At 39.3% G+C, this 14,892-nt stretch overlaps 1 protein-coding gene across 2 annotated transcripts in view; it reads right to left on the bottom strand.

Moving 5' to 3' along the window:
* Arhgap10 (Rho GTPase activating protein 10) overlaps window positions 1–14,892 on the bottom strand; it is a 415,566-nt gene that overhangs the window by 253,089 nt on the left and 147,585 nt on the right. For both annotated transcript variants that reach the window (XM_017802706.2, XM_008851102.3), the window contains exons 5-7: window positions 13,066–13,167; window positions 7,053–7,163; window positions 5,067–5,171 (exon numbers count right to left, since the gene is read on the bottom strand). In XM_017802706.2, coding sequence (XP_017658195.1) covers window positions 5,067–5,171; window positions 7,053–7,163; window positions 13,066–13,167 — 318 coding nt within the window. The remainder of the gene's footprint in view (window positions 1–5,066; window positions 5,172–7,052; window positions 7,164–13,065; window positions 13,168–14,892) is intronic.

Raw genomic sequence — 14,892 nt, 5'->3', positions numbered from 1 at the left:
CTAAGGGTCTGTCTTGTTTAGCTCTTGGATTCATTGACTCTTTTGTATTGTTTTGTTTCTATTTCATTAATTTCTGCTCTGGTTTTGTTATTTCTTTTTGTCTGCTGGGTTTGGGCTTCATTTGCTATTGTTTTTCAAGTGTCTTGAACTGCAATGTTAAGTCATTTATTTGTGTTGTTCCAGATTTTTTAATGTAGGCACTTAGAGCTATAAACTTCTCTCTAAGGACTGCTTTCAATGTGTTCCAGAGGTTTTGTTGTATTCTGTGGTCCTTTTCATTTAGTTCCAGGAATACTTTTATTTCTTTCTTAATTTCTCTTTTGACCCATTCATCATTCAGGAGCATGTTGTTTAATCTCCATGTGTTCACGTGGTGATTAAGGCTTCTTCTGGTGTTGATTGTAAGCTTTACTGCATTGTGGTCTGATAGAATGCATTGAATTATTTCAATCTTTTTGTATTTGTTGAGGTTTGTTTTGTGCCCCAGTATATGGTGGATTTTGGAGAAGGTTCCATGGGGTGGTGAGTAGAAAGTACATCCTTTGGTGCTTGGGTGGAATACTTGGTAGATGTCTATCAGGCCCATTTGATGTATGGTATTGTTTAATTCAGATGTCTCTAAATTAATTCTCTGTCCTGTTGACCTATCTAATGAAGACAATAGGGTATTGAAGTCCCCCATTTTTAATAAGTTGGGATTAATTTGGGTCTTAAAGTTCTGTAGTACTGATTTTATGAAGTTGGGTGCACTAGAGTTTGGTGAATATAAGTCATGATTGTAGCATCTTCTTGGTCAATTGTTCCTTTGATCAGAATGAAGTGGCCTTCTTTCTCTCTTCTGATTAGTTTTAGTTTAAAGTCTGTTTTATCAGACATTAGAATTGCAATGCCTACTTTTTTCTTAGCACCATTTGCTTGGTATATTTTTTTCCATCCTTTCCCCTTAAGATAGTGTCTGTCCTTGAAAGTGAGATAGGTTTCTTGCAGACAACAAAAAGATGGGTTTTATTTCTTATTCCATTCATCTAGTCTGTGTCTTTGAACTGGGGAATTCAGTCCATTGATAATTTAACGTTATCAATGAAAGATGTGTGCTGATTCCTGTCATTTTTATTTCTGTTCACATTCTTGGTGTAGCTGTGCATTTCCACAATCATACCTTCATTAAGTTTCTTTCTGTAACCCCTCGGGTATAGTCGTTCCTTTCTTCAGCTCTCTGTATTGCTTCCAGAACTCTCTGAAGGTCTGGTTTTGTGGACATGAATTCCTTCAGCCTATTTTTGTCCCCTTTGACTATAATAGACATTTTGGCTCAGTACAGTAATCTGGATTGGCGTCTGTGGTCATTTAGAACTGGGGATACTTTGGTCCAGGCTCTTCTGGCTTTCACAGTTTGCACTGAAAAGTCAGCTGTAATTCTTAGGGGTTTTCCTTTATATGTGACGTGTTTTTCTTTTTGCAGCTTTCAGTATTCCCTCTTTGTTCTATATGTTTAGTGTTTTTACTATGATGTGTCCTAGAGAGTTTCTTTTCCGGTCCTGTCTATTTGGTGTTTTATATGCTTCTTGTATTTGTATAGGCATATCTTCCTTTACTTTGGGGGAAATTTTCTTCTACAATCCTGCTGACAATCTGGTCAATGCCATTATCTTGGGATTCTCCTTTTTCCTGTATGCCTATGATTTGTAAGTCTGGTCTTTTTATCATGTCACACAATTCCTGTATATTCCATTCTTATGTTTTCTTAAATTTTTCATAATCTTTGCTTGAGTGGTCTAGTTCGTCCACTTTGTCTTCCAGTCTCGATACTCTGTTTTCCATTTCATTCATCCTATTGGTGAGGCTTTCTCCTGTCGTTTCTAATTGGCTTACTGAGTGTTTCACATCCTTCTTCATTTCAGCGTGAGCATTCTTCAATATTTCTAACTCTTTTCTGAATTCATTCAGTTTATCCCTATCGTCTTTCAGCTCTTTAATTTCTTTGTGTGTTCTTTAAATTTACTGGATTCTTTTATCATGTTTATAATTGTTCTTTTGAGTTCCGTGTCCTGTGTTATCTCTAGATGGTTCTCATTGTACTCCTCTAGGGGACTGGTGGTACTTGGTGGGGATATATTATTTTTATTTTTCATGTGTTTATTTTTTCTCTGTGACTTTGACATGTGGATTTCTTTTTTAGATTCTGGTTCTTGGGTGAGACTCAAGCCTTCCTTTGTTGAGTTTAGGTCTCTGCTTCTTTTTGTTAACTTTATGTACCTTTGTGGTTTACTTGTTGGGCTTGAAAAGCTGGTTGGTGTAGGCTTCAGGTTCTCTCTTTTGATTTTATATTGGAGTGGCCAAATTGCTTTCATCTTGCTGCTCAGGAATTCCCACAGATGTCTGGATCCCTCCTGAGGTTCTGGATTTCTCCTGAGGTCTGGATCCTCCAGGAAAGATGCTGGCCTCAGGAATTTGAAGGCTGGGCTGGCTTGGGGGCAGGGCCCAGGAAAGATGCTGGCCCCCAGGGATGCAAAGGGAAGTAGGGTGAGAAGAGGCCCAAGGGCACCTGGGGACTACAGGGAGGAATTTTGTTGGTCTGGACACAAAGGATCAGAAAGCAGTGGGGATTCTGGGCTAAGAGGCCCATGGATCTGGGGTGTCACGACAAGATATGGGCCAGTGCCCCGGCTAGGAGGAGAGATGGGGTGGGGGAGCTGGGAGGGTGAATGAGGCTGCGGGAGTCAAGGCACAGTGGGAGCAGCCAAACTTACCCAGGCAAGTTGCTGGCTCCAGGAAGCTGTGGGGCTGGGCCACCCAGAGATGCAAAGCGGGGTGTGGACTAGAGGGAGAAATTGTGTTGCTCTGGATGCAAAGGATGAGGAAGCAATGGAGAGTTTGAGCCAAGAGGTCAGTCCAAAGGTCTGGGTGCCCCAATCTACCTAATGTTTTAAGCATACCACAAAGACATGAACTACTTGTGTGTTTCCATATGTACTGTATGTCACAAAACTACCACACTGGGCTTCTGACAGACTCAGACTAGCTTTTCCATGAAGACACTTCTAATAAGTAAAGTGTTAACTGGAAAACACATTTGTCACTTAAACAAAATCTTTTCTTTTTAATTTTCTGTGTGTACATACAAATGGTTGCATAGACAATGTATGTACCGTATATGTGTGTGGGTACAAGTTCATGTGTGTGGATGCATGTATGTTTAAGTACAGGGCTGTATGTGCCATAGATAGCAAATGAAGATCAGAAGACAACCCCAGGTGTCAGTCCTCACCTTCTACCTTGTTTGACAGGATCTCTGGTTGTTTGCCACTGTGTATACCAGGCTACCTGGCGCACACCTCCTATGGATTTTCCTGTTTCCACCTCCCATCTCATTGACGGAGCACTTGAATTGCAGACACATGCTACTAGGCCTGGTTTTACATGGGTTCTGGGGATTCAAAATCAGGTCTTTATACTTGCACAAGCAAGTGCTTTACCCACTGAGCCAACTCCTCAGCCTAAACAAAAATCTTAATTTAAAAAGAAATCTATATACATGAGCTATAGAAGAAACAAAAAGTCAAGCTGCTGCTGACTTCAAAACTTCATCTCTCCTGGCTAGCTTTCATACTGCTGCAAGGTGCTGTACAAGATCCCTGAAGAGAAAAATCTATCAACAACCTTACCCAGCTGTGAATACTGCATGCTACAACAACAGCCTGTCAAGATATGCCCTCTGGTGTAATAGTGGTATGAATATTATGGAACTAACCAACCACTTTCTAATTGGATTTAAGATCTGCTTCATGGATGGAGCCCATACCCTACATTGATATCAGGCCTAGGAACCTGAGGCTAGATAGGTCACAGGCCATAGGGGAGAGCCTAATATTATTATTCTGCTAAATAGGTTTAATATTAAGTTGACTTCTAATGACTTATTGTTATATCCATAGATTAATGCATCTCTCAGCTCTCAGCAGAAAAGCTTCCTTATACAACTGGTAGTGATTAACATACAGAACCACAACTGGTCAACATGCAGAGAACAAGAGGCTGCAGAGTGTTTATTTCTGAAAGGGACACCTATATCAAACTTCTGCTCCAAGGCTCAGGGGTCATTGCAGAAGAAGGGGGAAGAAAGATTTTAAGAGTCAGAGGTAGTGGATGACCACAAGGAAACAGAGTTTTTCAGACAACTCATATGAACTCATAGCAACTATGACAGCATGTACAAGTACCATGTAAGGTAAACCCAGACAAAATCCCAGCACAGACACAGGAATTGGGAAAGAAACCCAAACACTCCCTGAGGAAGCACTGGCAACTGAAAGCTGGGAGGGACAGGGTCAGTCTTGTTTAAGGGTGAGACTCTTGGTAGGTTAACCAGGCTCCAGTGAATATACCCACACCAAAGGAGACACAAATTTGACTCTATAGGCATATATACACACACACATACATATATTTCATTTGTGTGTGTGTGTGTGTGTGTTTGTGTGTGTATGTATGTGTGTACATGAAATTAGGTAAGGGGTAGTAAGGGAGGTATAGATACAGGAGGTGATCTAAATATGATTAAAATATATTGTATGAAGTTTGAAAAATTCAATAAAAAACGCTGATAAGAAAAAATTCTCTAAATCTCATTATCCAAGATCAAGCTGGAAGCATACATTTCACAAAGGAAAACAATGGACGTAAACAGGAACTGTGAACACCAACAAATAAGTGAGCATGTCTCAAATGCATGGAAGAAATTCCACTATGCCTGTTTGGGAATAGAAACAGTTAACAGTGAATAAGGTGGCATACTTGATTGGCAGTTTCTTCCACAAGTGACTCAGGGTTAACATAACAAAGTTTATTGTAAGAATGCAGGAAGAGCCACCAAGAAGCAAAATTCCTTAAACCTCCCTCAATTATAGAAAGAGCATTTGTTACACAAGAGCTGACCACTAGGTGGCAACACGTTCCCACTTTCTCAGTACCAACAGATCAGCCTTGTCTTAAGGTTTTTCAGACAACAAACAGAAGAGACACATTCCAAGCACCATTTTTATACCAGAAAGCTTTTGTTTCCTTACATTCTGAATATTGATCTGTAGTTCCATTTTGTAGTGATTGAAGTCTTTGGAAAGTTCATGACCCTGATGATAGAAAGTAAACATTCCCTGAAAAAATGACAGCATCTAAGAAAAAGGAGAAAGGGGACATTAGTACATACAGACATGTAAAAAAAAGAATCATTGACATCCAATCATCTCATCATCTGTCATTCCACTGAAATAAAGTAATTCGAAAAAAGGCACCAGCACCTGAGTAAGGCCAAGTTCATATTACCTATTAGCTGGTCTTTACTGAAAATGGGGGATGCTATTGACCGTAACTATCACCACTAATAAACAGAATTTACACAGAAAGCTTTTGTTCTAATTCTGTAAGTAAACAGAATTCCCGAATCATCCATGTGTCATTAGTCAAGGGAATTCTGATGTTCACTTGTATTGAAACCTAAACACAGTAGGAAAATTTAGTCTATAGGAAAATCAACTGAATGAAAGCATCAGTCTGTAAGAGCATCCAGGCTCGGCCACGTGCCCAGGAATGAGGTGGGTAATAATTAAGCCCTTAGTTTTCTACCAACTCCCAACCCACCCCTTTTTAATTAGAGAGCAGCTGGCTCTGCCTTCAGGTAAGTGTTATCTCTAAAGTTCATAGGGGTGATATGAAAAGCAAATTAAGAAAATCCTGAGGTTTTCTTCACAATGCCACATGGACTAAGGAATCTAGGAACTCTGACATAAAATGGCCGGCCAGCCAGGGTCAATTTGCAACCCAACAATTCTTATGTGTCCTTGGGAAAAATCACTGAAACTTTCCCTTCAATTCCTTACTTGCTAGGTGGAGGATATGAATGTATCTCTTCACTGAGTTACTGTGTGGAATAAGAGTGGACACAATATAATATTTAGAAAATGACTTGAGCCATGACTGGGCACCGCAAAAGCCCAAAGTCCAGTATTATTACTTCAACATGAAAGATGCTGTAAGGTTTTATTTCCTCTGATTGTTTAATTCAGGTTAATTTTATTACTTCCAACTGCCTGTTTCTTAATAATTACTTGGTTATTCCTTTGTTTCTCAAAACCATGCACATAACAGAAAAACTACAATATTTGAATTACAGCTCAATAAAGCTGTATAAGAGAAAGTGCAGTCTTATATTAAAAGTAATCGACCCAGGAATTCCAACATTTCACAATTTTCTGCTAAAATCCATTGTATAAAATGCCCTCCATACTATGATTTAGGAGATACATATTCACACCCTATTTAAGCATACTAATATAAGTAAATGAACCCACTAGAGGACATCAATATAATCACAAAACTGGTGTTTCTAGGATTTAGAGAGATGATTCAATGGTTAAGAGTGCATCACTTCGGGAGAAGCTAAGTTCACTTCCCAGCACCCAGCACCCCATGTAACTCCAACTATGGAGGATCAGACACTTCTGACCTCATTGGGCACCTGTACTCATGTGCATATACCTGCACACAGACACACACATGCACATAATTAAAAATAAAATAAGCCTAAACAAATTTAAAAACTGATGTTTCTAACAGAAACCATTCACAAAATTGCTTCAAATAGTCCACATACAGCATAACTCTGGTTACTGCAAGCACTGCTGAGTTGTCTTAAAATACTGACAATAACTGGGTTTAAAAAAAAATTAAAAAACAGTTTGAGCAAGGAAACTCACTTTAAAAGAATCTAAAACATATCATCCCATAAAGATTACCAGTGCTACTCACATTCACCTTCAGGGCAGAAGACAGCAGAAGTAGCTCCCAACTTCAGTGCTTAAGACCACGGAACAATGGAACTATATTCACTCCATGCTGCTGTGCAGATAAGGCTAATCACTCATTTAGATGCTTTTCCTTGACTTTCTGACTATGTCCTCCTTTTACAATGTAAGATGACTACCTTTGTATCTAGACCCCACTATTATAAAACTCACCAAAAAAAAAAAAAAAAAAAAAACTACTCCAATACTCACAGGTTCCACAAACTCAAACTTCTTTCTTTCTTGGATTTCCTGAAGCTTACATACATATTCAAGAGACAGTTCATAGAAGTGCTGCCGATTCTGCTCCACTTGGAGATCTGCCTGTGTTAAAATAATAGAGGTTAGTTGAACAAAAAGACCAGGAAATATCGAACTCTGTACCAGAGGTCAGCAAACTCAACTGTATGGTACACTGATATGTAAAAAAAAACTTGTGCTGGAAGCATGACAGTTCACTCATGTGTCATTTATTTCTCCTGTCCTGCCACAAAAGGAGTGAGGCACTGCAACAGGGGCATCATGCTCTGTCTGAAATAGTTCCTCTCAGACTGCAGAAAAAGCTTGCTGGTCCCTAAGGACTGAAGACCAACAACTGTGCTTTTTCATGTCACAAAATCAAAACTTTCATCAACAACATTCCCATGAAAAAGTCCTCTAAGAAGGAAGATAGCTTGTGAAGGAGGGCTGGGGCAGCTCTAGTCTTCTCAGCACTGGGTGAGTGAGGGCAGCAGGTGAGGAAGCAACAGCCAGGCACGACTCAGGAACCTGGTTTCAAAGGCAAGCCAGGGCTGCAAGCCCATCTGGAGGCAGGAGTGTTCCTAAGCCCTCATAATGCCAGATTCCCAGATCTCCAGATCCCAAGGGGCACCAGCTGGCCAGGAGATCATCCAAACACCAGCACTCATCTTGCTTCACTGGAAAGGGCAGAGAGGAAAACAATGCCAAAGAGAACAGTGAGGAAAGTCTTATCCAGAAGCCACCCTGAGCAGCACCAAGCAGTAGTTTTCCTACCTTGGTTTTTTATTTTTTTTAAGTATCCATCTAGGTATTTCTCCAAAATAGATACACATGGACAAGCACATGTAAAGAGAATCAGTCAGTAGGGTAGCATAACAAGACACTACCTCACACCCATCAGGATAGCTACTACAGAGTAAGCAGGGAGAAGTGCTGGCGAGGTGATAAGGATATGGCAAAACTAAAATTCTCATGCACTAATGGTGGGACTAAATAAAACAGTGAAGCCACTGCAGAAAATAGCATGGCAATTTCCCCAAAATTAAAAATAGGGTTATCATATCATCCAGCAAACCCACATTGTGGTATGTATGCAAAAGAAGTAAAAACAAGGGCTCAAAAAGATATGGCACACCAATGATTATAGCAGCATTATTCACAACAGCCAAAAGGTAGAAGCAATTGTAGTATCCCAGGATAGATGGTCAAGTGAGTTTTATAAATACAATGGAATATTGTCCTTTAAAATGAGACAAGACTAGAGGGATATCTCAGTGGGTAAGCATGCTTGCTGAACAAACATGAGGACCTGAGTTCAGATCCTAGAACCCATATAAAAAGCCAGGCACGGCCACACACGGTATAACACAAACTTGGAAGGTGGAGACAGGACCATAGTTGGGGCTTGCCGGCCACTAGTTTAGCTCCAGGTTCAGTGAGAGAATCTGCTTCAAGGGAACGAGGCAGAGTGATAGAAGGACGCCCTCTTTCTCCTCCTCTGGCCTCCATGCATGCTCACAAGCGAGTATGCATGCACACACCCCTGACACACATGCACAGGCACCACACACAGTAAAATTAAATAAAGTTAAATTAAATTAAAATGAAGAAGGCAAATTAGGCTGAGTAACATGACAAACCCTATAATTCCAGCATTCCATTCAGGAGGCTAAGCCAGGGGGACAACCATTGCAAGACTAGCCTGAGCTGTACTGCAAAAGCATGGCTCAAAAATTAAAGGCAACACAAAAGAATGAAAAGGAAAGGAAAGGGGCAAATTACGGCAGTGCTGGGACACAGGTGAGCTACAAGACTATTATGCTAAAACAGAATAAATCAGACATAAAAATCCAAATCCTATATAACTCCTCCAAGTATATGACTAAGACAGTCAAACCACAGTGAAAGAAACTAGAATGATGTTGGTGGGGCTGTGGGGCAATGGAGAGTTACTACACTGAGCCTTTGAGAAGACTCAAAGAAGTTCTGGAGATCAATTCCAATGAACTTGTACAGTTTAAATAGTTGAAATCAATTTGATTACAGATATTTTGGTTTTTGCTGTTGTTTTGGTTTTGTCTTTTTGAGACAGGGTCTCCCTGTAGCCCCAGCTGTCCTGGAACTCACTATGTAGACCAGGCTGGCCTCGAACTCACAAAGATCTGCCGGCCTCTACCTCCCAAGTTCTGGGATTAAAAGTATGCACCACCACGCCCGGCGATTACAGATATTTTGTAACAAACACCAGAAATTTCTGAAAGTCTAATATCTGTCTTCTATCTGAGTAAAACATCATCAAATGCTTTAGGTAAAATAACATTTTACTAAAATAAAGTTACTAACCTGAGTAAAAACTGTAACACTGTGTGTGCCCAATAACCAGTTTATAATTGTTTATCTACCAGCAGTCTAACGCACAGCTTAAATCCTGTAATTATGTTAAGTGGTTAATAGACTGAAGGGCTGAGAAGGGTGGTTTCTTCATGTTTATATCACGAGGAAAAATAAGAAAAATCACTAAGGATCAAACTGACTCTCCTGGTTGTTCTTGCTACAGCGCTACCGCTCACACTGCTGGACTTCTATCACCACCTCCTTAATGTTCCAAACACCCAGAACTGCTGTGCCAAGAGCCATGTGATTAAATCACCAGACTCCCCAAGTCCCAGACACTTCCTGACTTACCACACCACAATATCCAAGTTGTACTTAAGAGTGCAAAATGACTTATTTTTATCATCATCAAGTCTAAAAGGCATTCACTACACTTCTTCCTACATGCTATGACTTGAATGTGGTTCACATGTCTCCCCTACCCCACAGAGTTTCATGTGCTAGAAAGCATGAGTAACTCTAATGTGTCCATTAAGGTGGTGGAATCTTCAGGAGATGAGGCCTGGTGAGAGGCTGTCAAGTCACGGAGGACCACTTTTGGAAAAGATCAATGTCTCATGGAATTGCATGAATTAATTCCCAAGAGACAAGGTTATTGTTAGGAGCCTGGCACATCCGTTGAATCTCTCTTTCACATACGCACTAAATAAACTAAACCTGTTTTACCCATGCACTAGCCATCCTTATGCATTTTGCCGAGGGCCTCTGCATTTGTTCTGTCTAGATTACGATTTGTTTTTATTTTAATAATTTGGGAGGCTGCTGTGACACATAATGGAGTAGTATGGTATACTAAGTTGTACGTTCAACAGACAACTGCATATTATAATCTAATTATTGCCATAAACATACACTAGATAGAAGATCAGTCTCACAGAAAATCACTCAAAGGCTCTACTTGTCTGGTGATACTTATATTGAAATAGTATTATTTGGCTACTCGGGAAAAAAATTAACTCTGAAAAACTAATGTGTGTTATAGGACAAATGCAGAATAGAATTTAGGGACAGAGCTAGGGGTAGAAGTTCTTATGCCTAGTACAATACCCACAGATCTATAGCAACAGGTCCTAACAGAAATACAAAGTAGCCAGCCCAAAACAGACTATAAGGTTATACTACTGTTTTCATCTAAAACAGTAAGACAGATGAATTTTATGCATTTCTATGCCTTTGTTCAGTATTCAACCTTTTTTATCTCTTGAGAAATTCAAGTCAATTCATTACAGGTCAGCCATGAATTTGTAGCTGGGAAAAGAACTGAAATATCCAAAATATACCTTCTTCCTTTTAAAAAGTCTCTTCCTTTTTAAGGCCTTCATGCTTGTAAGAGAAAGCTGTTTCTAGAAGGAGTCTGTACATAGTAAATAGAGCAAGACACGAAAATACATTCAATGTACATGAAAGTGAAATTATTCATCTTCAGAACCTCTTCAGATTCTCAACATGGAGTTTAATTACCTTTCTAAGGATGACACTGCCAAATCCCAAGTTCCCTGTACACACAATTTCATGTTTACACTTTATATACTATGCATAAACAACCCACTCTGACAGGTTCTAGCAATACAGATAGGGGACTGAATTAAAACAAGGTTGTTTCCTTGAAGGGGCTTATGTTCCAATGAAAGGAGTCATAGAATAGTACATGGTAAGAATAAGAAAAATAAACCAGAGGAAGGGGAACATTCTGAAAGACTGCCAGGAAAAAATTTCTAATAATGTGGCCTGAGTAAAGAGCATCTGGCAGAGGGAGATATGTGATCTGGGCTGAAAACACACTAGATAGTGATTGCAATGACTCTCTGTGGGAAAGTGTATGCCTAGCATCAAACCCCCAAATCAACAAAATAAAAGCAAACAGTATAAATGCAAAGACCCTAAACAAGAAATGTGCATGCCCTAAGAGGGGCAGGCACATTCAACATAGGGTCCTGGGGCCCCTATGGTTTCTGGAGGTGCCGTTGAAAGGGCTTTCAGGAAAAAAAAAAGGGGGGGGACATGAGAAGTGGCCACATTCTAAATAAATTATGGAACTAAAAATGACATATGTTGATGGGCTGAAGGTGGAGTGAGGGAGAAAAGCTAAGGCTCACCCCCACGTGATGAACCAGAACCCAGAGCACTTAGAGCAAGATAGCTGACGTGGAGATGGAAATTTACTTGGGGCATAAAAATTCTCTTCCAAATAACTGAAAGTAGAGATAATAGAGAAAAGTGCTAACAGCAGGCCCATAAAACCAACAGCTGTCACTGAAAAACTGACAGAGGGTGGAGGTGAGGAACCAGATGTAAACAGTGCATTGTTTTCTACATGACAGCAAACAAGGAGAGAACATAGCCAAGATTAAGTGGTATAAAAGACTAAGCACCATCCAAATGTCAGAGGTATTAGAGAGACATAAGCAAATGTCACCTATAGATAAGGCCAAACTAAACACACATGCTCACATACACACAGCCTAGAAATAAAGTATTTAACCTCCGTTTACACTAGTGTCATTGGATGATACTTCAACAAGTAACTATATAGTGGTATATTATGCCCAGATTTGTATGTGTTTAAAAACAAAAAAATGGGGGGGTACTTTTATTATAGTCAAGATCCTAAACTGCTCACCACATTTCTGGTAATAAAAGCCTATGTTCTGGGGCTGGAGAGATGGTTCAGGGGTCAAGAACAGATACTCAGGTCTCCAGTCGCTGGGGGCAAGTGGGGAGTATACATGATCATATTTCATTGTATACATGTATGAAATTCTCAAGAATAAACAAAAAAATGTTTTTTAAAAAACAGGTATTGCTCTTGCAGAGGAACCAAGTTCAGTTCCCAGCACCTGCATTCAGCAGCCCCCAACTGCCTAACTCCAGCTCCAGGAATCTGACACCCTCACCTGGCGTCCAGGGACAACTGCACTCACAGGCACATAACCCTCACACTGTGACACACAGGCATATACATCATTTTTTTAAAATCTTTTAAAAGCCTTATGTTCTGTGTTGTAAATAACTACATTTCTATTTAAGCCTGTAAGAGAAAAAAGTTTCATGAGATTTAGAAAGAAATGAGAAAAATGAACAGTAAGATAGAAATTTCTCTCTGTTTCTATATGGCTCTTTAAAAAAAACAGTAAGTCTATTAATACAAGTAGAACAAATATACTCTTTCCAGTCAAGTGGAACCTCCCAAACTCTCAGCATTAAATAGTATTAATGTTGCTTTCACATAAAAGTAAAAAAGCATATGAGCTAATTCAGCTCAATTCATCACTTCGAAGAAATCCTGACAGTCAATTAACAGATCTATTCCTGCAAATATCTGTTCTTTATAACACTCGTTAAAATTATTGCTCCTGTGAAAAATACTTCGAGTCAAAATTTTACTACTACAAATCCTGTTTAATTGATCACTATAAAATATAATTTGTCTTGCATCACAGAACTCTTTTCAATTCACTGCAATATCTGTTCTTTGTTTTACATCTCTATGTAATCTCAGATGAAGAGTTTTCACAAGTACATCTTAAAAAAGAAAAAACATGGATTATTTTTTAATCCTGTAAGCAAATTAATAGAAAAATCAAAAGAATACCTCTTGCAAATGTGAATCTTTCTTTTTGGCTGACAGATTCAAATGTTTGTCAATTAAACTGTAATTCTTTTCTGTTTCTTTGTCAAACTTCTTTTTTTCTTCCTACAAATAAAAACAGACAACTCTGATTATACACACAAAAAATATGGCATGCATAGTTAATTTACTGGCAACCTAAAAATATGAAAATCATCTAAAAATGAAACAAACAACCATTAAATGTGATGGTCATACACATAAAACAAAAATAAATTATTATCTTTTTAAAAATCCAAGCTGAAAATAAGAGGAAAATAAGTTATTTAGAAAGCAACACACTAGAAATGAAGCCCAGCCCCTTGCCCCATCCCTTGCACAGTAGGCAAGTGTTCGTCCAGTCAGACACTGCTTATCAATCAAATAGGCAGCACTGGGGTCATGAAGACACTTCTCTTCCTTTCCTTTAATGAGCTTTTTTCCACCCCTTTACTATTTTCAACTCTTTGTAATTATCAGTGGTAAGAGTTGACGCCATGCCACTTATCTCTCACTAAAAGAAAGCATATACAATAAGAGACTCAGCTTAAAAAGTATTAAGTCTAGCATCAATATAACAATAAAATACTTTATCCAAAAATGGTAACAACCTTCTCAAATCTTATCAGTGATTCCTATACCACCACTTAGAATATGTATCAATAGGCCAACTCACTCTAAAATAATAATTGCATTCTAGTACTAAGAGGTGTGGTTAGCATTACCAACATTTCTTGGGTACTGCCTAGAACTAGAATTTGCTTTGCTGTTGCTATAAAAGCCCTTTGAGAAAACAAGTGACCTGTTTTTTTAGTGCAGAGAGGACAGAAAAGCCACTGGATAACAGTTTTGAGCCTCGATGAGAACAAACTCTGTCCTCATGATAGCAAATATGTGTCTCCCTCCTCCTAGACAGACACATTCCCTTCCTTATTTTCCATATTTTCTAAAGCAAAGACAGTGAGTCATCTTAGGCTTTTCTAGCCCAAATTTTCTCTTTTAGAGAAAGACAAAACCAAGAATGTGAATCCCGATTCTTGGCATCCCTCTTCCCTTGCTACACAAGACAAGTTGTCATCCTGGAAGCCTAGGACAGTACAGCCTCAGCATGGTCATCTAAAGACCACCAAGTAATCCCCACACTGATGAAAAAGAGACTTTGGGATTGAGGTTTCCCCATTTGCACTCCAAATCTAATTACCTCCAAACAAAAAGGGAGAGGGGAGGGGAAGGGAGGGGACGGGAGGGGATGGGAGGGGACGGGAGGGAAGAATGAGAAAAGAAGTCTGACAAAACAGAACTTATATTTTCTTATTAAAAAGATCAAGGAATGCTTGGTACTGACTCAATTCTTAGAGATCCCGTGGTTCACGTGTGTGAGAGGGACAAATGAAGAAACAGGCAGCTTTACTTTAGCTTCTTTGATTTGTCGTTCTTTTGTTGAAACAGAAGCACTTTACTTTTCTTTATGCCTCAGGTAGTTTTCTTTCATTTACAACTTAGTGTAAGACACTGCATGGTTATTCTCTGTTCTGATTCTCCCTGTGGTCTTCAAGTATTTTTAAAAGCAGAAAATAAAATACAACAAACACACTGTTTCATACACATCACCACGAGAGTACACATGATAACTTGCATTCTAGTCCAGGCCACTTAGTGCTCTGTAATCATGAAGGAAAACCAAAGCATGTGCAGAGCATCAGCCTCACAGCTTAGACAGGAATGGACATCATGCCTCTGCACTCACCACAAGATGGCCACAAAACATGATACCACCATGAGGAGTATTCACTGTCTTTACAAATTAGTACT

The sequence above is a fragment of the Nannospalax galili genome, unplaced genomic scaffold (genome assembly GCF_000622305.1).
Source record: "Nannospalax galili isolate Female #2095 unplaced genomic scaffold, S.galili_v1.0 scaffold585, whole genome shotgun sequence".
NCBI classification, from domain to species: Eukaryota; Metazoa; Chordata; class Mammalia; order Rodentia; family Spalacidae; genus Nannospalax; species Nannospalax galili.
The sequence above is the reverse complement of the archived record's forward strand: the minus strand, read 5'-3'. Positions and strand labels throughout refer to the sequence as shown.